Source organism: Lutra lutra, chromosome 7 (assembly GCF_902655055.1).
Source record: "Lutra lutra chromosome 7, mLutLut1.2, whole genome shotgun sequence".
NCBI lineage: Eukaryota > Metazoa > Chordata > Mammalia > Carnivora > Mustelidae > Lutra > Lutra lutra.
In genome coordinates this window covers 74596711-74620850 of record NC_062284.1, presented here as the reverse complement: position 1 = coordinate 74620850, position 24140 = coordinate 74596711, and the positions used below count along the sequence as shown (strand labels likewise).

At 56.4% G+C, this 24140-nt stretch overlaps 2 protein-coding genes across 6 annotated transcripts; both read left to right on the top strand.

Moving 5' to 3' along the window:
* The first annotated feature begins 357 nt into the window (after nucleotides 1-357).
* RABGGTA (Rab geranylgeranyltransferase subunit alpha) lies at nucleotides 358-6539 on the top strand. Of its 2 annotated transcripts, none has more exons than XM_047736911.1 (17): nucleotides 358-499; nucleotides 817-874; nucleotides 1035-1145; nucleotides 1511-1635; nucleotides 1826-2013; nucleotides 2258-2461; nucleotides 2776-2859; nucleotides 2949-3031; nucleotides 3121-3222; nucleotides 3324-3429; nucleotides 3525-3576; nucleotides 3734-3822; nucleotides 3964-4052; nucleotides 4146-4262; nucleotides 5096-5209; nucleotides 5471-5558; nucleotides 6316-6539. In XM_047736911.1, exons 2-17 carry the CDS (start codon nucleotides 872-874, stop codon nucleotides 6462-6464), a joined length of 1704 nt encoding a protein of 567 aa, XP_047592867.1. In that variant the 5' UTR covers nucleotides 358-499; nucleotides 817-871; the 3' UTR covers nucleotides 6465-6539. The 2 variants fall into 2 exon arrangements, with proteins under 2 accessions (XP_047592867.1, XP_047592866.1); XM_047736910.1 differs by lacking the exon at nucleotides 358-499 and adding an exon at nucleotides 508-647.
* Nucleotides 6496-24111, top strand: TGM1 (transglutaminase 1). 4 transcript variants are annotated; one of them, XM_047736892.1, is made up of 16 exons: nucleotides 6496-6595; nucleotides 6842-7015; nucleotides 9764-10075; nucleotides 10197-10385; nucleotides 11382-11630; nucleotides 12015-12133; nucleotides 12238-12345; nucleotides 12790-12964; nucleotides 13352-13490; nucleotides 13622-13725; nucleotides 16108-16196; nucleotides 16681-16834; nucleotides 16952-17233; nucleotides 17361-17521; nucleotides 17876-18012; nucleotides 23103-24111. In XM_047736892.1, exons 1-16 carry the CDS (start codon nucleotides 6514-6516, stop codon nucleotides 23329-23331), a joined length of 2703 nt encoding a protein of 900 aa, XP_047592848.1. In that variant the 5' UTR covers nucleotides 6496-6513; the 3' UTR covers nucleotides 23332-24111. The 4 variants fall into 4 exon arrangements, with proteins under 4 accessions (XP_047592848.1, XP_047592849.1, XP_047592850.1 ...); XM_047736893.1 differs by lacking the exon at nucleotides 6842-7015 and having other exon boundaries at nucleotides 6497-6595; nucleotides 23103-24110; XM_047736894.1 differs by lacking the exon at nucleotides 6496-6595 and having other exon boundaries at nucleotides 6625-9036; nucleotides 23103-24110.
* Nucleotides 24112-24140: the final 29 nt, after the last annotated feature.

The following is a 24140-nucleotide window of genomic DNA, read 5'->3' as shown; positions in this document are numbered from 1 at the left end:
GGCGAACAGATGAGAAGAGAGGGCCAAAGGCGCAGAAGCCAGGAAAGGTTATCAAGCGGAAGGAAGTCGGTGCATCAAAGCTACAAAGGTCAGTGGAGATAACGACAGGAAACTCCACCCGTAAGATGTGGCAACTAGGAGGCGGCCCTCGCAGGTAGAGTGAGGTCAGTGGGATGGTGACTGTGTGAGGCCCCGGCTGTTGAAAACACTGCAGCTTGAGCAGCTGACTGAAATTGCAAGCCCCACGGCTTTCAAGCGCGGTACACCGTCGCGCATGCGCACTCATAGGCACCAGAGGGCTAATTACAGTGACTTGGCCTTTGGAGAGAGGATCGGCGCATGCGCCTCCCGAGCCCGCCTACTCCGCCACCGGCCCCTCTCCAGGCCTGCAGAGGGCGCTGCGTCTCGGCGAGCCGGAGCGTGGCGCCGCTCTACCCTGCGCCCGGGCTCGGTGGCGGGTGCCGCAGCTTAGCGTGCCCCACGCCTCCTCTCAGCGCAGGTGGGTCCGCCCGCGGGGGGCGGGAGTGTCTGGGATCCTGGGGTGGGCGGGTGGCGGTAGTCTCCAGGCGCCGGGTGGTCTCCATTGCTTAGGTGCCCCAGCTTGGTTCCGGCCCCGGAGAGGATCGGCTGTGGGCGAGGCGACACGGGTACGAGTCCCGGTCTGGGTGGGCGCCTCCTCTAGGACTAGCGCCGCTTGTCTCAGGACCCTTTCACGTCCCGGGGGTCTCCGCCAAGATTCGCGTGCGACTTCCGGGGACTCGCTGGGGGCGGGGCTACTGGGGGCGGGGCTCCCGTGATTGACACTTCTTTCCCCAGGTTTCTCGGGCTTCCACTGGACCCCCTCCCCTGTCCTGAGCCCTGAGCTGGCACCATGGTGAGACCTTTGAGTCAAGCCCCTCACCTCCGCATGCCCGTGGCCCTCGTGGCCTTGCCTCCGTTGCCATCTATAAACCTGGGGCTCCGCAGTTGGGGGAGTTCGGTGGGTCTGCTCCTGCAAGGCAGCCTGCACCCTTCCAACTCCCCCATCCCTGTAGCACGGGCGCCTGAAGGTGAAGACATCGGAAGAGCAGGCGGAGGCCAAAAGGCTAGAGCGGGAGCAGAAGCTGAAGCTATACCAGTCAGCCACCCAGACCGTCTTCCAGAAGGTGGGGCCCTCAGAGGTAGCCCCTTCTCCAGGTGGCCCTCTTACTATATCACAGAGGCCAAGAGCTGGACCTTAGTATCAGACTGCTTGGATCCATATCTGCGTTCCATCGCTTACAAGCTGTGTGACCTTGGGCAGGTTACTGAATCCCTTTAAGTTTCAGTTTGCTCTTCCATCAAATGGGCCTTACTGCATAAGGTTGTTGTGAACGTTCAACCAGAGGATACCCGTAAACCCTGAAGTGCTCTGCGTGGTACCTGTCGTGTAGCGTGGGGTTTACAGAATTTTCAGTAGTTCTGCTTATCTTATTTAGCTTTACAGTGGGAGACTGATAATGATTTCTGACCCTGCTACCTATCTTCTAAGCGCCAAGCTGGTGAGCTGGATGAATCAGTGCTGGAACTGACAAGCCAGATTCTGGGAGCCAACCCCGACTTTGCCACCCTCTGGAACTGTCGACGCGAGGTGCTTCAGCAACTGGAGGCCCAAAAGTGCGTAGGAGTTCAGGGCCCCAGGAAGCTGGCCCTAGTCTTGTCCTGCCTGAGTCCGGGGTAGAGGAAGAATGGGGCAGCCAGGGGTATAGGTAGAGGGGAGCTGAGGGCTGGATGTAGAAAGTGAGGGACGAGCTGAGCTGAGGTTGCATGTTGGAGGGCCCTGAGTCCCATTTCCCTCTGAGTGCAGGTCCCCTGAGGAGTTGGCAGCTCTGGTGAAGACAGAACTGGGCTTCCTGGAAAGCTGCCTGCGGGTGAACCCCAAGTCCTATGGTACCTGGCACCACCGCTGCTGGCTGCTCAGCCGCCTGCCAGAGCCTAACTGGGCCCGGGAACTGGAGTTATGTGCCCGCTTCCTCGAGGTCGATGAGCGGAACTGTACGTGCCTGCCTGCTGATTGTGCCCCGCGCCCTGGGTCCCTGGGGCCTCAGTAAGGCCCAGAGTTGGGAAGGATGACTAGGACAGGCCCACAGAGCTGATGGCAAAAGGGGTGAAGGAGCCAAATGCATCCCCCATAGAGCAGACGGATGTGCTTCTGAGGGCTTCCACGAGAACTCCAGGGGTACCAGCTGTGCGGCTTCCCTTGCCCTACTTCTGAGATGCGCTGTCTCTCCTCCCCTAGTTCACTGCTGGGACTACCGGCGCTTTGTGGCCACACAGGCAGCTGTGCCCCCTGCAGAGGAGCTAGCCTTCACCGACAGCCTCATCACCCGAAACTTCTCCAACTACTCCTCCTGGCATTACCGCTCCTGTCTCTTGCCCCAGCTGCACCCCCAGCCAGACTCTGGATCCCAGGGACGCCTCCCCGAGGATGTGCTCCTCAAAGGTCAGCAGGGTCGGAGGTGCTGGACAAGACTCTGTGGTGTTGCCTTTCCAGCCCTGTTACCTAACCCTGTTCCTGAACCTGCTCCTTGGGCTCATTGAGCCCTTGCTTTGTGCCTGGCTTTGGGGGCGCCTAAGAGTCAACCCCTGGCTACAGCGGACTCGAGTGTCCAGTGGGAAAGATGCAGCCATTGTGTAGGGCCAACAGATGAATGGAACCAAGAGGTGGCGGTACTCCAGGGCGAGGGTGGGATGCTGGGGTGGCCGGGGGCCCCCCAGGGTCCTGGCCATAGCCCGTGCCTCCTTGGCCCCTTGCAGAACTGGAGCTGGTACAGAACGCCTTCTTCACTGACCCCAATGATCAGAGCGCCTGGTTCTATCACCGCTGGCTCCTGGGACGAGGTGAGCAGGGGGGGAAAGAGGCTGGGCATTTTGGGCTTGGAAGGAATGGAAGAGGATTTAAGGAGACCTGAGGGTGTGTCTCCCCCCAGCGGACCCTCGGGATGCCCTGCGCTGCCTGCATGTGAGCCGAGATGAGGCCTGTCTGACTGTCTCCTTCTCTCGGCCCATCCTAGTGAGTCCTGCAGCTTTTGCCGGAGAGCATCATGGATGTGGGCCTGGTGCCATTGGGGCTGACGGGTCTGTCTTTGTCCCCTGGGCCAGGTGGGGTCTGGGACAGAGACCTTGCTGCTCATGGTGGACGAGTCACCCCTGGCTGTGGAGTGGAGGACCCCAGATGGCAGGACCCGGCCCAGCCACGTCTGGGTATCCCAGGACCGGTGGGGCAGAGTAGGGGGCTGGGGCGGGGCTGGAGTGGGACAGAGAAGTGGTGAGGCTCAAGCATTTCCTTAACCCGGTGCTTCCAGCTCTGTGACTTGCCCGCCGCCTCCCTCAATGACCAGTTGCCCCAGCATACGTTTCGTGTCATTTGGACAGCAGGCGATGCCCAAAAGGAGTGTGTGCTTTTAAAAGGTGACACAGCCTCTACCTCTCCCCCTCGAGGCAGCACTTTCATCCCTCTCCTGCCCTCATGGTGGTCCCCTTCTACTACCCATTCTTGTTCGCAGGCCGCCAGGAGGGCTGGTGCCGGGACTCAGCCACTGATGAGCAGCTCTTCAGGTGATGGCAGGGAAGCACCCGGACCAGGAGAGGGGCTCTGGACTCTGGGCACCTGGGGTGGGAGGCTGGGCTTGGGCAGATGGTCTCAGAATAGATACTGGGGACAACTGGCACCCCGAGTAAACGTTGTCCCCTCCCCTGCCCTGTGCATCCTCAGGTGTGAGCTGTCAGTGGAGAAGTCCACGGTGCTCCAGTCTGAACTTGAGTCCTGTAAGGAGTTGCAGGAGCTGGAGCCGGAGAATAAATGTGAGGCCCCATTCCCTGACATCCTGCTCTTCTGAGGAGGCCCTTTTCCACGAGGGCCTCTCGGGGAGAGCAGGAAGGGTCTCCAGATGGGAGCAGAGAAGGCTCTAGGAGAGACAGTCCTTTTCCTCACCCTCTCCTTAGGGTGTCTGCTCACCATCATCCTGCTGATGCGGGCACTGGACCCCCTACTGTATGAGACGGAGACACTGCGGTATTTCCAGACCCTCAAGGCAAGTCAGGCCGTGGGAGCAGGGATCAGGGAGGCCCGGTGGGCAGCAGGAAGATAGCTGACGAGCCTTCCTTGCCATCCCCCTCCTTGCCAGGCCGTGGACCCGATGCGGGCTGCATACCTGGACGACCTGCGAAGCAAGTTCCTGGTGGAGAACAGCGTGCTCAAGATGGAGTACGCCGAGGTGCGCGTGCTGCACCTGGGTCACAAGGTACGGCTGCCTTGGGCGCCTCCCCGGACCCACCCTTCCTTCCTCACGACCTGGCCAGCTTCTGTGTCCACTCCATGCACTTGAGCGGAGACGCTCTGGCCTCCCTGTGCCCCTGGCTTTGGCCTCAGCAGGTGCCTTTCCGGATGTTCTACCTAACCAAGGTTGACTCCATCTTCCTTCCAGCCTAGTCTTCTTTCTGGCCTTGCTTTCTGTCACTTGCCCCCATCTTTCTGGTCACCCAGTCTCCAGTCCTGAGTCACCAGGGCCACCTTGTGCCATCCCTTCTCCAGGGCCAGTCACATCTTTATTCCTCCCCACAGTGAGCCCTCACCCACACCTGCTCACTCCGATGCTTCTCTCCCTGGGACAGGCCCCCGAGCCTAAGGCCTGGGTCATTTCCAGAAAGATCTGACAAACTTCCCAGACTCTGTTTTCTGTCTTTGTGGTCCTTCCCAGTCAGTCTTCCCAACACAGCAGTTCCGTCACATCACTGCCGCCCACCTCTGCTGCCACCACACTGATCCCCCAGACTCAGCAGGCCCACTCCTGCCAGTGTCGGTGCTTTCCCCGGCGCACTCCTCCACCCCCGTGCCTGCCCCCAACTCCAAGCCGCCTACGCCCCTCCACCCACCCGCCACCCAACCCCAGCACTCCCTGTCTGTCCCTTGTCCTTGACGTGGACTGCTTGGGGTTATAAGGTAAGCTTGTAACCCGTTCTGTTCCTGTCCTCGGCCAGGGTCCCCAAGGCCCTGTGTGGGGCACAGAGGGTAAGTGCCTCATGAGCCATGGCTGCAGACCCTCCCCCAAGTCTCACTGGATATACCCCTCCTCAGGATCTGACGGTACTCTGCCATCTGGAGCAGCTGCTCCTGGTCACTCACCTGGACCTGTCACACAATTGTCTACGAGCCCTGCCCCCCGCCCTGGCTGCCCTGCGCTGCCTTGAGGTAAAGATTTGCTTCGTCACTGTCCCAGGTGGCCCTTTTACCTTCCCCCTCAGAGGTCTGCCCACCCCACAAAGAGGTGTCCAGATCCTCCCAGCCCCTGCAGATGACCCCTTGCCTTCTCTGCCTCTGTCACCTAGCCTGACCCTAGCAGCCTTCCCTGCACTGTAAGCTGATCACCCCAACCTCCCTACTTGCTTACCCCAGTCCCATGCTGCCAGCTGCCTGCCCTGCCTCGACTTCTCTGCCCTCCCTGCTCCCCAGGTCCTCCAGGCCAATGATAATGCTATAGAGTCCCCGGATGGTGTCGCCAACCTGCCCCGGCTGCGGGAGCTCTCCCTATGTAACAACCGTATCCTTCCTCCTGGGTGCCTTTCTGGCAGCGGGTGGCGTGAGGTGCCACAGTGGGAAGGGACACACAGCAAGTGTGTGGGGAGTCGGGGCCAATTGTGGCAGTGCGGGCTAAGGAGAGAGGATAGCCTGAGGCCATACGGGCCTCATTGCCGTGCACTGGTGGTTTCGTGGGGCGGAAGTGACTCTCTCAAGCCACAGTTCACAGACCACTAGCTTGCAGGTGTGCTTGGGTGCCACACGATATTTTAAAATTCAGGAAGTTTTGTATTTAAAAAATCTAGAATTCTGATTCTACTTAAAAATGGGAGATTAGGGACCCCTGGCTGGCTTAGCAGTAGAGTATATGACTCTTAATCTCAGGGTTGTGAGTTCAAGCCCCATGCTGGTGTGGAGCCTACTTTAAAAAAAAAAAAAAAGGAAGTTAAAGCAGCCTTTGGCCTGCATTTCCACTCAGCCAACCTTGGGCATTGTCGAGTGGAGATGTGGGTACCTCTGGAACCAGAGCTAACTTTCTCCTTGGCTATAGTCCACTAGTCCCGGCACCACATCCGACCCACCGCTTGGGCTTCCTGCCTGGCCCCGGGGGCAGGGGTTTGCAGTCTGGAGCCTTACTCTGTCCAGGGCTGCGTGCCAGATGCCTAGCAGCCAGACTGCCAAGCAGTAGCCCCTGTTCTGGTGGGAAAACCGGGATGGTTATGCAGGAGCACATGGGTCTGGGAGAACCGGCCACACTTTCCTTGACTCTCCTGCCCAAGGCCTCCGGCAGCCCACAGTGCTCCAGCCTCTTGTCTCCTGCCCCAAGCTGGTCCTCCTCCACCTGCAGGGCAACCCGCTGTGCCAAGCAGTGGGCGCCTCTGAGCACCTGGCTGAGCTGTTGCCTTCAGTTAACAGCATCCTCACCTAGAGATCCTCCCCGCTGCCTTGCTCTTTAATTTATTGGGACTGAATAAACAATGGAGAGGCCCCCTTGGACTGCTATGCTGTGCCGCTACTGCCATTACTCCTGCCAGCTATTCTGGACAAGAAAGGGAGAGGGTGAGGCTGTGTCAGCTTTCCCTTGTCCTTTCATCTTCTGCTCAGTTCTGCTGTTTCTTAACTGGGGGGAACCGAAGTCTTAGTACTGGGGCAAATCAGCAAAACCTGAGCTCACCTTCTGGTCTAGTCTGGGGCAGGTATCAGGTTTGGGTTCAGGTTCTGGTCAGGGCTGGGCTGCAGAGCAGCTCCAAGTCTCCAACTAGAAGGTCTCATAAAAGTTTCTCCCATGACTCCTGCCCATTCCAGAGGCCCTCCGTGCCCTGGCTCATTCACCACAGCGAGAGGGCTGGTCCCATGAGGAACCAGGATGTCTGTGTGCCACCCTCTGCAACAACAGCGTCGGTCCTCATGAGGAGCACCCTGTGGTTGAAGAGCCCTTGAATATGCTAGATCCCAGCTGGCCCTCCCAGGCGCTCAGGGGTGAGAAGGTGGGGTCCACTGTACTGAGGAGGAAGCTGCTGGTAGGGTGCGCCCCGGTGTGCTGGGCTCGTGCGGGAGCCACAGCTGTCTCTGCACCTCGGTTGGGGATTCCTGACTCGTGTTCTTGCTTCCGCATTGGGACCTAGTGATGGGCAGAGCCTGGCCTCAGCTCCCAAGGTACTGAGCTGGGTGTCAGCTCCCACAGAGCCCCCCCAGACACACCCTTTGTCCTAACTTTAAAGCCCTGAGGTGCTTGGCCTTCCTGGAGGGAGGAGAGGGGAGCGGCTCAGGGGCTCAGGCACTGAGTCAAACCTGGCTAGGTGGGGAAGGAGAAACAAAAGGGAGAGAGTGTGACAAGGCATTTCACTGGCTCCTTGGGAATCTCCTGGGGTCCACATGTGCTCACACATTTCCGGCTGCTCAGAGCCTTCCCCTCTGCCCAACAAGTTCTTAGTGGCGATCTTCAACAAAGCCCTTTGGCTGACCTGCTTGACACTTGCCTGAAATTTTGATTTTTACTTGTGTGTCCCCTGAGAGTGTTGAAGGTGCTTCCAGGTCTAGAGCTTGAGAACCGGGCAGGCAAAGGTCAGAGTGGGTGTGGAGGGCTCCCTGCCAGGTTCCAGAGTCTCAGTCCCTGCTCTCCGAGGCCCCTCCCTGCCTGATGCATCACCAAACTCGGCCCTTCCTCAAGTTTGCTTCCTTGTGTCATCTTGCCAACCCCATTTTCACTGTCTTCTCTCCGGGGGCACATGGGCGGAGCTGGGACAACAGCAGGATGGAAGGAAGAGACCTCACGAAAAGGGCCCCAACGTTCCCGAACTTTCAGGAGAACCTCCCCAAAGATACCTGACCTCCACTTGGCCTTAGGGTTCTCTCAGTGGCATCCCCGGTATTCCTCCGGTGCCAGGGTGGAGTTGGGAGACACACAGGGCAGGTGCCTGGAGCCGGTTGGTCAGGATTTCTGGGAAGAATTCCAGGCTGGAGAATCCTGGACTCCAGCTGACTGGCCACCCTTCTCGGTGAGAGAAGTGGGTACTCTGCATTCTAGGGAGGGGGCCTCAATTCCCACTCCAGCCGCAGAGCAAGGATCTAAGCCTTCACCAAGCCCCCAGGCTGAGGGGAGAAAAAAAGGAGTCACTCCTACCCTGACCGTAACTCGTCATTCCCATCCCCAACACAATCTCAGACTTGTAAGGACACAGGAAGCTGGGGGCAGTTCGTTCATGCTGGGGTTGTGAAGCAGCTGGAGGAAGAAGGAAGGACAGATGGGTGGGGGGATCAGAGGATCTGGTAGAGCCGGCAGGTCAGGGGTTGGCTGGTGGAGCCAGTCTGAGGGCCTGGCTGCTGATGTCACCAGTCTGCAGCTAAGGAGCCCGGGACCTCCCTGGGCAGGACCAGTACCAGGACCAGGCCCATGGGCCAGTTTCACGGGGCTGAGCCTGGCCTGGGCCACACCAGATCAGAGCCTGGCAGCAGGGGGCCTGCGAGAGTGGAGCAGAGGCAGGCCACCTGAGCTTGGGAACAGGGTTCCCTGCATAGGGACCAGGGTGGAAGGGGCACCTTGCCCCATTGCCCTTGGGCTCTCTCACCCAGGAGAGGGTGCCTCTTCTGCCCCAGTCTGGCAGGAATTAGCCTGGAGTGGGGTCCCTCAGTGGGTTAGTCTCACCAAAGCCTTCCACTTTCACCTCAGCTTTGAGTCCTGGCAGACCCCGGCCCCACCCAGCATCATCTCATTGCCACAGTTCCTCGAAAGGGGAAAGGAGACAAGGGGATGGGTCCAGCTCTCATTTCCTGCCCCTACTTCTGGAGACAGCCCCTGGAGGCTGGGCCTCTGCGGGGTGTGTGTGGGGGGGAATGGAGCAATCAGGCTTCCCCTTCTCCACAGCTTGGCTCCGCCCTCCCCCCCTCATAAACCACATACCCGCCCGCCCCACACCTTGCACTCACCCCGTCCCAGCAGTCCTGACCTGTCCCAGCCTGGCCGCAGCACTCAGCACTGCTGTCGCCAACACTGCCGCCAGGTGAGGCTCCATCGGGGACTGCGGTGCTGAGCCTGGGGACCTGGGTCGGGCCCCACTGCGCTGTGGCGCAGATCAGCCAGGGCCTGCCAGCCCGGGTCAGGCTGCCCCGACGCAGAGGCTCCGCGCCCCGGGGACTGCGGGCTCCCTCACCTGCAGCGCCCTGCCACTCCCACAGACAGCTCTGTGCAGGTGTTTGACCCAACGTGGGGAATGCCAAGAACCCCAAGTCCTGCATCTCACTGCCTGTCTTCTGCAGGGAGCCTCTGCTAAGGTTTGGGGGTGGGGGTTCTCTGCTTAGAATGAGTCCTAGAGGCAGGTGGCTCATGGACCTCTAAACTGAGTAACTGGCAGGTGGAGGGAGCGGGTCCCAGGGATGGTCTGTGTACTGGGTCCTGAGGCTGTGACAAGTGTCCTTTCTGGGAAGTCCTTTCTGGGATGAATTCTTGAGGGCAGGTTTCTCAATGGGGCGTCTGGTTTGGTGGGTGTCACTGGGGGTGAAAGGGAGAAGATTTCTCTGCAAAGTGGGTAGTTTCTTTAGGTGAATCTGACCAGCCTTTGGGGAGGGTCCCTGGTTGGGTTTGGGGGAGTCTCGGGGGCAAGATCAGATCATCTCAGCTGGATGGGACTGAGCTCTCCAGATGGAGGGCCTCTGTGTGTGTTGGCTGAGGCATTCTAAGTACAGGAGGTCTGAGTGGGTGATCGGAGCCTCCCTGCCTCTTCCACACAGGCATGACAGATGGTCCTCGGTCAGATGTGGGCCGCTGGGGTGGGAACCCCTGGCAGCCCCCAACCACACCTTCGCCAGAGCCAGAGCCAGAGCCAGACAGAGGGTCTCGCGGAGGAGGCCGTTCCTTCTGGGCTCGCTGCTGTGCCTGCTGCTCCTGCCGAAATGGGACAGATGGCGATGGGGGCCCTGAGGCCTACGGAGGTCGAGGGTCTCGCTCTGGAAGTCGAAGACCGGACTCCCGGGGCTCAGGTTCCCGCCGACCTGGCTCCCGGACCGGCGATGTGAACGCCGCTGGAGATGGCACCATCCGAGGTGAGGCCTTCCTGTCCACCTTCTCTGTGAGCTGAAAAGCCTTAATGGGGGCCTGGGAGGCCTAGGATGGAGGCCTGGGCTTCCCACAGGGCTTCGCTGACCCAGAGCCGTGGCCTTGCAGAGGGCATGCTGGTGGTGACCGGTGTGGATCTGCTGAGTGCACGGTCAGACCAGAACCGCCGAGAGCACCACACAGACGAGTTTGAGTACGATGAGCTGATTATACGCCGTGGACAGCCTTTCCACGTGGTCCTCCACTTTTCTCGGCCCTATGAGTCCTCTGATCATGTCGCCCTGGAGCTGCTTATTGGTCAGTGGGGCCTGCAGTGGGAGGACAAAAGCCCTAGTGTTGGGGGTGCGGGGGTGCTAGCTAGCAGGGCCTCCCAGCTCTGGTATTAGGGTCGGAGGGACATCTTCAAGGTCCTCCCTCACCCCAGTCCTCACCTCTGCCACGTAAGCCAGGGGCAAGCAGGGAGTATGTTTAAGGGAGGGTCCTGGTGTCCCATTTTCCTAAGCTCAGCCTCTTTGAGCCTCTAGGGGCATCTGTCTCAAAATACTTTCTCTTCAAGTGCTTCTTTCAACTTCTTCCTCAACGTGGCTGCTACTGTGTGTCTTCCTTTCTGTGTCTGCTGTCCTTCCCCAGGGTGTGGCTGGCTCTCTCCCTCCTCTCTGTCCAGCTCTGTCTCTCTGTTTCTCCGTCCCCGTGGCCCAGGGCAGGTGCCTCCCTCACCGCGTTGCTTGGTGGCCGTTGACTGCCCAGGCTGGTGATTATGCTGCTGCCGGGGGCGGGCGACTCCTCATACCCTTTGATTAGAGCCCAACCTTGCCCACCCCAGCCTCTAATTTCCCAGGTACCCCCACCACTGCCACCAGGAATGCTCCAGGCTCTGGAAGCTGCAGTGCCACAGAGTAGGCAGGGTTCCTTTGGAATCTGGGCTGCCCTTCCACATGGGCTCCGGGCATCTGGACCCAGTCAGGGCAGCCCTGCTTCTCTAGCACACCCACTGAGACAGTCAGGCCAGGCAGAGGGTGATGGTGGCCTGGTCTCTTCTACCCAGCTCTGAGTTGAGTGTCAGGGGAACAGGTTTGGGATGTTGGACTGGGGATCTGCCCTGGCATGTGGCCCAGCATCGGGTGGGGACAGAGCTGCTCTCAGAGACTGTCACAGACTAAGGTGATGGCCCAACTCAGGAACACATACACACATGCTGGCTCATACACATTCTGGGTGGGGCTGGGAGAAATCTAAGGCTCTATCTCCCCTCAGAGAAGCCTTACCAGCTAACTGCTGCTTCCCCTACTCCAGGAAACAACCCCGAGGTGGGGAAGGGCACGCACGTGATCATCCCGGTGGGCAAGGGGGGCAGTGGAGGCTGGAAAGCCCAGGTGACCAAGGCCAGTGGGCAGAATCTGAACCTCCGGGTCCACACCTCCCCCAACGCCATCATCGGCAAGTTTCAGTTCACCATCCGCACACGCTGCGAGGCTGGCGAGTTCCAGTTGCCCTTTGACCCCAGCAACGAGATCTACATCCTCTTCAATCCCTGGTGCCCAGGTGAGCCTGCTGGAATCAGGAGCAGGGCATGGACAGGAAGGAGGACCAGTCAGAGTTTCCCTTCTTAGAATCCTAGACTAGGTCCCTGGCACTAGGAGAAGCCAGCCTCCTGTTGTCCAGGTGAGGCAACCGAGGTCCAACGTGGAAAGGCGACAGCCCAAGGTCATGCAGCCTTGCCTCTGCTGGTGAACAGCTCTGGTTACAGCTGCCTTCCTCCCACCATCTCTGTCACGTTCCCTCCATCCTTCCTGGGAGAGAAGTGCTGTCAGGCTAGCAGTGTTCTCACTCCTCGTTAGATAGTAGTTCTGCAGAATGGGCCCAGGGGCAGGTAGGTCCCAGGGAGAGAGCCAGAGGGGACCAGGTATGTATGTTTTGGGGACACAGAGGACATCGTGTACGTGGACCATGAGGATTGGCGACAAGAGTATGTGCTTAATGAGTCTGGGAGAATCTACTATGGGACTGAAGCCCAGATTGGTGAGCGTACCTGGAACTATGGACAGGTATGGATGGCCATGGCCGCATGTGCCTGGGGGATAAAGAGGCCAGTGGGGTGGGGTGAGGGAGTGGGTGACCTAGGCATCACCTCTGCCCTCCCTCCCTCCAGTTTGATCATGGAGTGCTGGATGCCTGCCTGTACATCCTGGACCGGCGGGGAATGCCATATGGAGGCCGTGGAGACCCCGTCAGTGTCTCCCGGGTCATCTCTGCCATGGTAAGCACCCTCATGTCTCTGAGTGTTATTATGTGTCTACTTCCTGCCCTCTCCGTCCAATGCTGCTGCTTTTTCTGATTTCTCCAGGAACTGGGCCCTACCCTGTCCTTGCAAAGGGTATTGTGGGAGGGGTCTTACTCCCTCTCTTTCCTTCTTGCCTGGCCCCACCCCACTCTTCCTGGCTTCAGTCCCAGCTCTTGTGGAATGTAGGGCCAAACCCAAAACTTGGCACACCTAGGATTCACATTACAGTGTCAGATCTGGCAGGGGTTGTGGGGGGACCTGATGATTTTGGGAGGGGTGGGCAGGGCTCAGGCTGTTGGCTGGATCCCAAGGCATTTATGGGTAAGGGGTGGGGGCAGGGGCAGGGGCAGGGCTGGGGACTGCTTGGAAGGTCCCAGACATCTCCCTCCACTCAAACCCACTCCATTCTGTCCTGGGCAGGTAAACTCCTTGGATGACAATGGGGTCCTGATTGGAAACTGGTCTGGTGATTACTCTCGAGGCACCAACCCTTCAGCATGGGTGGGCAGCGTGGAGATCCTACTCAGCTACCTACGCACTGGCTATTCCGTCCCCTATGGCCAGTGCTGGGTCTTCGCCGGCGTGACCACCACAGGTAGTGGAGGGCCTGGGCCAGGAGCTGCCTGGGCCCTATGTGAAAGAGGGAGGGAAACCAGAGCCCCACCCAGTAGTGGCTCTCGTGCAGGGACAAGTGGGGGGGGGGGATGGATGGTAGGCTGGCCTTAATTATCATTAATTAGTGTTAACTACTTAGAGAGGCCTAGGGGAAAGGAGGGAGAAGAGCCAGGCAAGGGACAAGTCAGGCAGGTAGCCTGGCTTCCCTTAACCCCCAACGTTCCCTGGCCCCAAGGCCTCCAGACCCCTGACACCATTTGGCAACCCCAGTGACCCTTGTCACCCTGTTGTTCCTCACCTGATACCTTGCTTGCCCACCACCCCCACCCTGTCTGGGCCCTGAACCCTAATCCTGGCTCCTCCACAGTGCTGCGTTGCCTGGGCCTGGCTACCCGCACTGTCACCAACTTCAACTCGGCACACGACACCGACACATCTCTCACCATGGACATCTACTTTGATGAGAACATGAAGCCCCTGGAGCACCTGAACCACGATTCTGTTTGGTGAGGCTGGGGCTAGACCTGGGTTGCCCATTCCTGCCAAGGGTTGGTGACCACGACCTGGACTTTGAGGGGACAGTGGGGAGGCCCTGAGCAGGCTGCTCAGACCCAGCCCACCCTCCGTGTCCATCCAGGAACTTCCACGTGTGGAACGACTGCTGGATGAAGAGGCCAGATTTGCCGTCGGGCTTTGATGGGTGGCAGGTGGTGGACGCTACGCCCCAGGAGACCAGCAGCGGTGAGGCGGGGCCCTGCCTGGCCCCTGTGTCCCACCTTGGCCCCATCCCCATCTCCCAGCCTGGGTGACAGACCCCGAGTGTCAGGGCCGGTCTGGGCCATAGAGCCAGGCCCTTTAACCCCCGTGTTTCTTTAAATGGGCTTACCAACAGAATCGCCGCCTGGCCTTTAGTCAATCGTTGCCTTTCTGCGTAACCATCTATTTGCCTAGATTTCCTTTATTTATGATTTCTTATGATTTATATATTCAGACGGCTCAAAAATCAAAAGACTCAAGAGAGTTCAGTAAGAGGTTTCCCTCGCAAACACACCCGCTCTTCTCATTTGCTTTTTTACTCATCATCCCGGGGATAATTAATTGAAGGGCTCTTTTATTTAAATATATATATATATATATATATTTAAAGCTAAAAAGGTCATTATAATAAATAGTACATGCCTGGAAGGTGGAGTGGGGGAGTCTAGAATTGAATAACACAAAATGTAAAAGTTCCCTAATTCTCTCTCGGGACGTTTTTGTTTTGTCTTCAGTAAATGTCTAGGTCCCACCCCAGATCTGACCCATCAGACATCTCAGGGATAGATGGATACTAAGAATCTATATTTTTGAAAGTTTGAAAGTTCCCCTGTTGATTCTGAAGATCAGCTGGGTTGGCGACCACCGCAAGCTCTTGTGGGACACATGGCAGTGGTGGCCCAGAGAGGTCAAGTGACTTTCTCTAGGGCACAGAGCCTTTCCTATCCCTGACTCCTCCCTTCACACATTCTCACTTTCACCAAGTTCCCCTCTTGTCTGTTCTATTGCTCATTTTGAGTTGTATGTATGGTACAGAGTAAAACCAGAATTCAGACAGGTTTAAAGAAGAAAATAGCCCTCATAACCCAAACCTCAGAGACCATCACTGATGTCCTCACCTGCTGATTTCCTTTTCCCCAGCACACACATTTCTGCCAAAACTAGACCTGCTGTACACTGTGTTCTCAAACAGCCCTCCCTTCCCACCTTAACATTCCAGGGCTAGGCAGCCAGGCCTCCCCACTCTTGTTGCCTTCTTCCCCACCTCTCCCTTCTTCACCCCATGTCAGATGGCATTCGCCTAGCCTACATTCCTTCTCTCTGGCCAGATCCCTCCCTCTCAATCATCTCTGAGAATGGTGCTCCCTGACTCCTGCAACCCAGTGATGCCCACCAGGACAGCCTGGCCCAGGACCCTGGGAGAGCTGAGTTCCTGTCCCCACTCTGGGGAGCAGTGGGGTGCAGAGCCCGCAGGGGTTCCGAGGCCAGACAGACCCAGGCTTGATTCTAGCTTGATCACTTCTCAGGTCACCTTGGGCAAGTTGCTTGCACCTTTGCACTTTGGTGTTTCTGTAATATGGGGATAATATATATATATACGAGATAGGGTTGTTGGGGGAATTCAATGAGGTCATCATACATTCGAGAGATTAGCAGCATGCCTGGAGCATAGCAGCTTCTCTGTTAATATCTGTTCCTTCCTTTCTCTGATCTGATTGTCTTGTCAGACCCTGGTATCTGTTTGGCCTCCCTGGGCCTGTTTCCTATCTGTAAAAGGAAACCATAGTGCTGGTGTTTTCTAAGATTCTTTTCTTTGTGTCTTTCTTTTCTTTTCTTTTTAAGATTTCATTTATTTGAGAGAGAGAAGAGAAAGCACAAGTCGGGGGAGCAGCAGAGGGAGAGGGAGAAACAGACTCAATGCTGAGCAGGGAACCCGATGTGGGGCTAGATCCCAGGACCCTGGGGTCATGACCTGAGCTGAAGGCAGACACTTAACTGACTGAGCCACCCAGGCGCCCCTCTAAGATTCTTCTCTGTTGGATGGCCCTCACTTCCTATTTTGTGTCCTCTCTTGCCAAGCTTCTTCCTTGTCAGTCCATCTCCACCAGAAATCTCCCCTGAGCATGCTGAGAACAGACTCTATTTCCCACCAGCTCTCTTCCCACCTCCCCATAGAGAGGACACACTGCAGGCTGCAGAGCTGAGGGTTTATTCTGGATCTTTCTGGAAGGGTGGCTCTTTTCCCAGCCAGCAGGCAGAGCCACAAGGGGCTCTGGGTTCATCTTGGTGCAGGATGGAGGTCCTGACCTCTGGGGTCACAGACAGCCACCATCCAGCTTCGGCCAGTGGAGGAAGGATGTGCCGAGGATTTGGTTGTCAGGGCAGGCTTGTCCCACATTTGGCCTCGCCCTGGTTGACTGAGGCCAAATGGAATCGAACTCTTCTTTGTGTTCCTTCCCTGGTTGCACCAGGCGGCAGCTGACCCTGAGGCAGTGGGCAATGGGCCTGGTTGGGTGGGCCTCTCGCCAGGATCAGAGGGTTCCCTCAGCCTCCTTTGATCCCCCCCTTTCTGTCCTGCTCCCCTAGGCATCTTCTGCTGTGGGCCCTGCTCTGTGGAGTCCATCAAGAATGGCCTGGTCTACATGAAATATGACACACCCTTCATTTTTGCCGAGGTGAGGGCTCTGCTCCAGGTCCTTCTCAGGCAGTCTGGTGGGACGAGAGCTCTGGCATCAGGCCTGGGTTCTCTGGTCCTGACTTCACCGCTGACAGAGTAGCTGTGTGACCTTGGGCAAGTCATTCGTTCTAGAGTCTTGGTTTCCTCCACTCTGAAAGGGTGATAATCATGGCTGCTGTGCTTCCTGTGCTCAGGATCAAAAGAAATAATGAGTATGAAACTGCTTTATAAGTCGTAAAGCCAGTGGATGAGCCTAAGGGATTACTGTTATTAATGCCAAATATACTACACGGAGCCTCCCAGCTTCTTGTCTCCGCCTTCATCTGGCTCAGCTTGGAAAGTCTCCCAGATCGACTGTGCAAGGAAGTTCCCAACCTTTGGATCCAGCCCTCCCTGCAGGTGGGGGTCAGGCCCACCCTCAGACCCTCAGGCTTGCTCCATTCTGGCTCATCGTCCCCCACCACTCCCCTCCCTGTTGACAGGTCAACAGTGACAAAGTTTACTGGCAGCGACAGGACGATGGCAGCTTCAAAATCGTGTATGTAGAGGAGAAGGCCATTGGCACACTCATCATCACAAAGGCCATCGGATCCAACATGCGGGATGATGTCACCCACGTGTATAAACACCCAGAAGGTACCAGTCCTCCGGCCTGCTTGGCTCTGGCCAACCCCCAGGGTTCCTAATGAGCACCTGCCCACTCCAGCAACAGCCACAACCTCACCCCAACCCTCGACCCCCACACCCACCCAGGCTCAGAAGCAGAGCGGAAGGCAGTGGAGACAGCAGCCGCACATGGCAGCAAACCCAACGTGTACTCCAGCCGCGACTCGGCAGAGGATGTGGCCATGCAGGTGGAGGCCCAGGATGCAGTGATGGGGCAGGACCTGGCAGTCTCCGTGGTGCTGACCAATCGTGGCGGCAGCCCCCGCACCGTGAAGCTGCACCTCTACCTCTCGGTCACCTTCTACACCGGGGTCACAGGGCCTGTGTTCAAGGAGAGCAAGAAGGAAGTGGTGCTGGCACCAGGGGCCTGTAAGAGCCCCTTCCCCAGCCCTGCCCCATGGGCGGCCGGGCACCCTGGGGCTGTGGGCCCAGGGACCCCCCCGGAGGATGTGTCTGGGTAAGAAGTCCCCCGTGACACCTTGCGTCTTCTCCACAGCGGACCGCGTATCCATGCCTGTGGCCTACAAGGAATACCGGCCCCACCTTGTAGACCAGGGCTCCATGCTGCTTAATGTCTCGGGCCACGTCAAGGAGAGTGGCCAGGTGCTGGCCAAGCAGCATACCTTCCGTCTGCGCACCCCAGACCTCTCCCTCACAGTGAGTGTGGCTTGCTGGGTGCCCCGGGTGTGTGGGGGCGGGGGTGGGGCGCTGGGAGAAGGTGGAGGGGAAGGGGCGAGGGCAAGAAGGTGGGAGAGGGCTGGCCTGGCGAGCAGTTCCAGGAGGAGATCGGAGACTGGCTTTGGGCCCTTGAGCCTCCGTATCCTCATCTGTAAAATCAGATCTCATATTCCTGATTGGAGTTTCTTTGCTTTTGCGGAGCCCTGTTTCTCACCAGGGTGGAAATGTGGGACTTGGGGAGATGTTGATGCAGAGTTTTCCTTCTGGTGGAGTGATGGTTCCACTGTATCTAGCCGGGCTCTCTGACGTGGAGGGGGCTGCTTCTTCTCCTAGTTATTGGGGGCAGCTGTGGTTGGCCAGGAGTGCGAAGTACAGATTGTCTTCAGGAACCCCCTGCCTGTCACCCTCACCAACGTCGTCTTCCGGCTTGAGGGCTCCGGCCTACAGAGACCCAAGATCCTCAATGTGGGGTGAGTCTGGCCTCTCCCCACCCCTGCCCTTTTCTGCCCTGGGTCCCACACTGCTTCCTCTCTTGGTCAGGACAATAGTCATCCAGAACCCAGTACAGCAGCCTGGAGCCAGCCAGCAATGTCTCCTGACTCAGTTCAGGGCCAGGAGCAGTTAAGACGATCTGGCATGTGCCTAGTGTCGGGCTGGTCCTTCCCCACCATCTCCCTGGGGAGCCAGCGCTTCCCTTAGGAATCATTAGCAACTTATCATTGCCACATGCCCAGTACTCAGGAACCCACTGGGCACTTCAGGGTCGTTATCTCATTCGCAGACCACAAAAACCCTGTAAGGTACATTTGAGCTCATCATATGATTAAAAGCAAAGCCTTGGGATCCTGAAGACTTAGGTTCAAGTCCCAACTCTAACACTCACTGGCTCTGTGCCCTGGAGCAGGTGACTTATCTCCTTGAAGCCTATTTTCTCACCTGGAAAGTGGGCATGACAACACTCTGGGTTCCGAGGGAGGTTCACAGAGCTAGGTGAGATAGGCACGTAAAGCATTTAGTTTGGCCTTGGCCCAGTGTGAGTCTCTGTTGGTTGTTCTTATTTTGATTATGGCCACCGTTGGCACCACTTTAGTACAGGAAAGCTGGCAGCCATGCCATAAGGGCCATAAGGGGCATGCCATAAGGGGTAGATGGTGCTCTTCTCACCCTGACAGGCAGGCTCACAACCCTCTTGCTGCCTTTGCATCATGAGGGCAGAGCAGCAGTTCCCAAGGCGAGGGCCCTGTGCCTCAGGCCCCCCATCAGTCTCCCTGGGCCTCAGCCCTGGCCAGGTGAGCCTCCATACCCAGTGAGACGACACAATCTTGTGTCCTGGGCCTGTGCTGTCATCTCTGACATAGATGTGCACACGTTGCGATGTCCCTCCCCGGAATAGCACAGAGGGAAAGCAGAGAAGGCCAGAGGCTGACCTTTAAGATCAGACTTCTGAGGACAGGGGCAGGTGTTTTCCTCTTTTGACAAAGAGTGCCTGAGGGAAAGGGGTGGCCCCTGTGGAGGAGTGGGGTGAGGGAAGCAGGGGGTCCCTGCCTGCCCTGCCCACTCCTTCTCCTGACACACAGCAGGCTCTGCCGGGTGGTGGCCGCTCACTTTTGCCAACAGGCCAAAGCTGAATAGTTGCTATCCTGATCTTTGCCCCAGCCTTGACCCTTGGTGATGTGATATGCCACAGAAGAGTGCTTTTCCCCATTCACCCTATGTGGGTCCCTGTCACCTTAGAGAGTGCAGCTTGGGGCTCCCGGGTAGCTCACCGTGTAGACATCTCTCACCTGCAGATGATGGAGAGCGGTTTCCAGAGCTGGACTCCCCTCAGCACCTCCACCAGACCTTAGATTCTTGCCCCCAAACTGGGAATAAAGAGGGGACCCCTGTGCTGAGCATGGGGGGATCCATCCCCTCTCTTTAGCTGTGAGGCTTGTATGAGCCCTCCCTCCAACCCCTGCCTTTAAAGGCCCCAGTCCGTGCCCCGTACCCCCAAACAAGAGGTTTGGATGATGGTTTCTCAAGGCAGGTTCTCCTTGGACATTCTTTGGCTCCTCGCTACTTCGAGCCCAATCTGGAGTCTACAGAACAATTGAGAACTCTGAGGGGAAGTGCCTGGGCTGGTGGTTCAGATATATTAGATTCCAAGTTGGGTGTTACTCTGCTCTCATTGGCACATCAAAGGCTGTGGGATGGAAACCCCATTAAGCCTAAGGTGTGCCTCCCAGCGAGGCAACTGGCCACTTAGTAAACATTCCAGACTTACTCCTCCAGATGGCTGTTGTCAGGGCCAAACCAGTCACCAGGGGAGGCTGGAAGTCTGTTCCAAGCCCTTCTGGGGAATTTCCCCCACAGTCTGAATCATAGTCTCTAGAATGTCCTTAGGGTGGCCTTCTGGGACAGTTTTGACTTTGGGGAAACAGCCTGAGGCTATTTAGAGCTAAGATTAATTAATAAGGCAGATGAACAAGATGGGTGGGGATGCCCTCTTCCATCAGAAATGAAGCTTGGCTGTAAAGGAGGAATGGGGTGTCAGGCAGGGGCTGGGGGGTGGGGGGTGAGACAGAGAGAGACACTAGACTGGGTACACTTGATGGGCCTGTGGTTTTCAGTGGCTCAGACGAAAAGTCTGAGAGGAGTTTTTAGAAACGTTTCAAGTCTTGGCAACATGGTTGAACAAGTACGTGATTGCAGGACAGTGCTCATTTGGATGTCTCATTTCTGGTGTCCTTGTCAGAGAGTTGGTTTCATTACCTGCACTCAGTTTCAGGCACATTCCAGCTGTAGCAGCTGATGTACCCCACTTAAACTCACAGACGTGGGTGTGGCAGGGTCGTGGCTGACACCAAGGTCAGGGCTGGGAGAGATCTTGATGTTGCTGGCTGGAAGCTGGAAAGCAGCTTCCCCTAGGAAACATGTTACAAATAAAGGCTGTATTCTGCAATAGTACAGTTCAGTTCTAGTGTGAATTAAGTAGAGTGTTTTTTAAAAATTTGTATTTATTCGACAGAGAGCACAAGTAGGGGGAGCAAGAGAGGGAGAAGCAGGGTCCCTACTGGCCTGATCCCAGGACCCTGGGGTCATGACCTGAGCCAGATGCTTAACTGACTGAGCTGCCCAGGCACACCTGGAATTTTAAAGGCTAGTCCGAGCCTAAACAACTTGACTCTTGTATCTATGGAAAAGTTGGCAGAAGTTACAAATACAAATTTGTAACCAGCCACAATATAGCCTATCTGTTATGTTGTAGACTTCATGTCTAATTATATATTTTGATAAGAAGTCTAGAAATTTGGTTTTTAACTTAACAGATAGACTGTATATACTACCTGCCTGCCACTTCTTCCCTCCTTCATGGAGCTTAGAGGCACCTACAAGACTATATGATCCCACCCCCTCATTTTGCATTTCACTCCCATTTTACAGACCAGAAAGTGAGAATCAGAGAAGTTTAATGACTTATCATAAACCACACAGCTAACAGCGGTAGCAGAAAGGGTACAAAGTGGTCCAGGGAAGCCCTTTGGAAGCAGGCTCCAAGCTAAATGTTTTGTCCCAAGGAGAGCGCATCTTCGAAGTTGGGGTACTGGCTCATTCCCTGGGATGACTGAGGTGTCTGCCCAGAGTCGGGCCCCAGAGAAGAGAAGATCCCCAGGGCAGGCTTAGTTTGACTAGGGGGCCAGAAACCAGGGTTCAGGCAGAGGCAGGAAAGGACAGATGCTAAGAGGCATGTGCCAGCAGGATGGGGATACAGTCATGTTCAGTGTGTAAAGCGCACACCTGGGCTGCTGGGGGAGCTCAGAGCAGGACAAGGCTTATTTCCCTGAGGGCAGGAGGTGCTCAAGGGAGCCCTCACTGAGAGTGTGGTATGAGCAGGGCCTGGAGCCAGCCCAGGAGCAGAGCGTGAAAACAGTGTGAGTTCAGGGAGGGGAAGGAGCTGACTGTCAGGGCTGGTGGGCAGGAGGAATGGTGGAATGGTGGGGGATGATGAGGCCATGCAGGCAGGGCTGAGTCAGAGGGAGCCTGTGTGTCGGGTTAGGGAGCTTCAGTCTCATCCCGTAAGTGCTGAGGAAGCCCAGCCCTCAAAGGGTTTGGCTCACCTCTGGGTTAACAGAGACCAGAGTGGAAAAAAAAGATAGGACCTAGGCAGCAAGAAAGCCAGTTAGAAGGCTGGTGAAATTGTGACTTGCAGAGGGATGGTCTGGGACTAAATAGCTAGATATCCGTGAGGAAGGGAGAAAATGAAGACACTAGTAAGTGTGTGCATACCCACACATCTATGTCTCTCTTTCTCACACACACACACATGCACACAAAGTGTCACTTTATTTATTTATTTATTTTTAAAGATTTTATTTATTTATTTGACAGAGAGAGATCACAAGTAGGCAGAGAGGCAGGCAGAGAGAGAGGAAGGGAAGCAGGCTCCCTGCTTAGCAGAGAGTCTGATGCGGGACTCAATCCCAGGACCCCGAGATCATGACCTGAGCCGAAGGCAGCGGCTCAACCCACTGAGCCACCCAGGCGCCCCAAAGTGTCACTTTAAAGATACCAGTTGTCTGTTCTTGGAAAGAACTTTCCTTTTTCTCTGAGATAGCATCCGTCCAATGTTTTGAGGTATTTAAAGTGCTCCTTCCTGTTTAGAAGGATGATCATGGCAGAAGATAATTTTCTTCCACTTCCTTTCTTGGCAAAACTGAAATTATTTGGCAGTACGGTGCTAAACCCCAAAGTCTCATTTTTTTTTTAAATATTTTATTTATTTATTTGACAGACAGAGATCACAAGTAGGCAGAGAGGCAGGCAGAGAGAGAGAGAGAGAGAGAGAGGAGGAAGCAGGCTCCCCGCCGAGCAGAGAGCCCGATGTGGGGCTCGATCCCAGGACCCTGGGATCATGACCTGAGCCGAAGGCAGAGGCTTTAACCCACTGAGCCACCCAGGTGCCCCCCAAAGTCTCATTTTTAAAAAAAGATTTTATTTGAAAAAAAAAATATTTTATTTATTTGAGAGAGAGAGAGCGCGTGCCCGCGCGCACAACACACAAGCAGGGGGAGGGGCAGAGGAAGAGGGAGAAGTAGACTCCCTGCTGAGCAGGAGCGTGGGGAACAGGCAAGATCTGCGGCTTGATCCCAGGACACCAAGAACATGACCTGAGCCTAAGGCAGACGCTTAACTGACTGAGCCACCTGGGCACCCCCAAAGTCTGGGTTTAACTTTCCTTAGTCCTGGAAACCCCAGATGGGATAGGTATGGATGGTTGTGGTTAGGGCAGGAGCACTGGTGGTGGAGAGGTAGGGGAGACAAGACAGCTATTTCAGTACAGGTCTTTGTGGGAGTGGGGAGGGAGGAGTCCTGGGACGACCAGAAGATTCCCAGCTTAGGCAGCTGGGAGGCCACTGACCTGACTATACAGAGGCAAAGGCCAGGAGGCCTTGGGGCTCAGGCTTTGTCCTGGCCATGGGTGTAGGGGTTCCAGCTGAGCCCAGAAATGCCTGAAGGTCTCTACTTCCTGCTCCCTCCTTCCTGGCTGCCACATTGCCCATGACCCTGTCTCTGTCCACAGGGACATTGGGGGCAACGAGACAGTGACATTGCACCAGAAGTTCGTGCCTGTGCGACCAGGCCCCCGCCAGCTCATCGCCAGCTTGGATAGCCCACAGCTCTCCCAGGTGCATGGTGTCATCCAAGTGGACGTGGCTCCGGCCCCTGGGGGTGGGGGTGTCTTCGCAGATGCTGGAGGCGACAGTCACTCAGGGGAGACCATCCCTATGGCATCTCGGGGTGGGGCTTAGCCCCTGGCCAGGAGTGATGAGACTGGAGTCAGATGAGCAAGGACATTGCCTCAAGTCAGGGGCCTACTGCAGAGCTGCTCCCCAGAGGCCCAGGAGGGGAGGCTGGGGCATCTGGGGAGGGAGCCATTCTTTACTTGCACAGGGCAGCAGAGATGCTAATAAACTATTTTTTAATGAACTGTTTTTAAGGAAACTGTTCTGTCCATTTGTGAGTTCATGCCAGGCCAAGGAGTGTGGACTTACAGTCTGTCCCAGGGACGCATGGGACATTTCTGGCGCTGCTGGATCAGAGAAGGCTGGCTGGTGGGTCAGCAATGGGACCAGCTCAGCAGCTCTCGAGATAGGGCTGCTTAGCACCAGGACAACCTTGAGTGTTTGACCCACACCCAACCCCAGGGTGCAGCTACTGACCAAAACCCTTTGGAAGCCCCCTGGAGTGGGGTTGGACTGCCTCCCTTCCCTGGCACCTACAGTGGGAGAGAAGGATCTAAACTGCCTTTTGGAGAGACATGTTGGAGGTACAAGTAGGCTGGCATTCTCTCTGAGCAGCAAAAACCACGTTCCAATATTTATTTTCAAATGTCCTCATCTAAGAATTTTTACAAATGTAATACATATTCAATGTTGAGAATTGAAAGAATACAGAAGATTGTAAAGAAGGAGACAAGAAGCCTCAGCTACCACCAGGTACAGAAAATAGTTGTTAACGTTGTGTTTTATGTGCTGTTTCTCATCCCTCCCCACCATGTAACTGGGGTAAGCATTTTCCCCCAGCATTAAATATTTTCCCAAAACATCATGTTTACACT

Excerpts from the sequence above, each read along its gene's own strand:
- RABGGTA (XM_047736911.1), top strand. Across the intron at positions 3,032-3,120 it reads CCTTCTCTCGGCCCATCCTA|GTGGGGTCTGGGACAGAGAC; the intron begins GTGAGTCCTGCA and ends CCCCTGGGCCAG. Across the intron at positions 3,430-3,524 it reads GGAGTGTGTGCTTTTAAAAG|GCCGCCAGGAGGGCTGGTGC; the intron begins GTGACACAGCCT and ends TCTTGTTCGCAG.
- TGM1 (XM_047736892.1), top strand. The coding sequence starts at position 6,514 with ATGGAGAGGCCCCCTTGGACTGCTATGCTGTGCCGCTACTGCCATTAC. Across the intron at positions 10,076-10,196 it reads TGGAGATGGCACCATCCGAG|AGGGCATGCTGGTGGTGACC; the intron begins GTGAGGCCTTCC and ends GTGGCCTTGCAG. Across the intron at positions 10,386-11,381 it reads CGCCCTGGAGCTGCTTATTG|GAAACAACCCCGAGGTGGGG; the intron begins GTCAGTGGGGCC and ends CCCCTACTCCAG.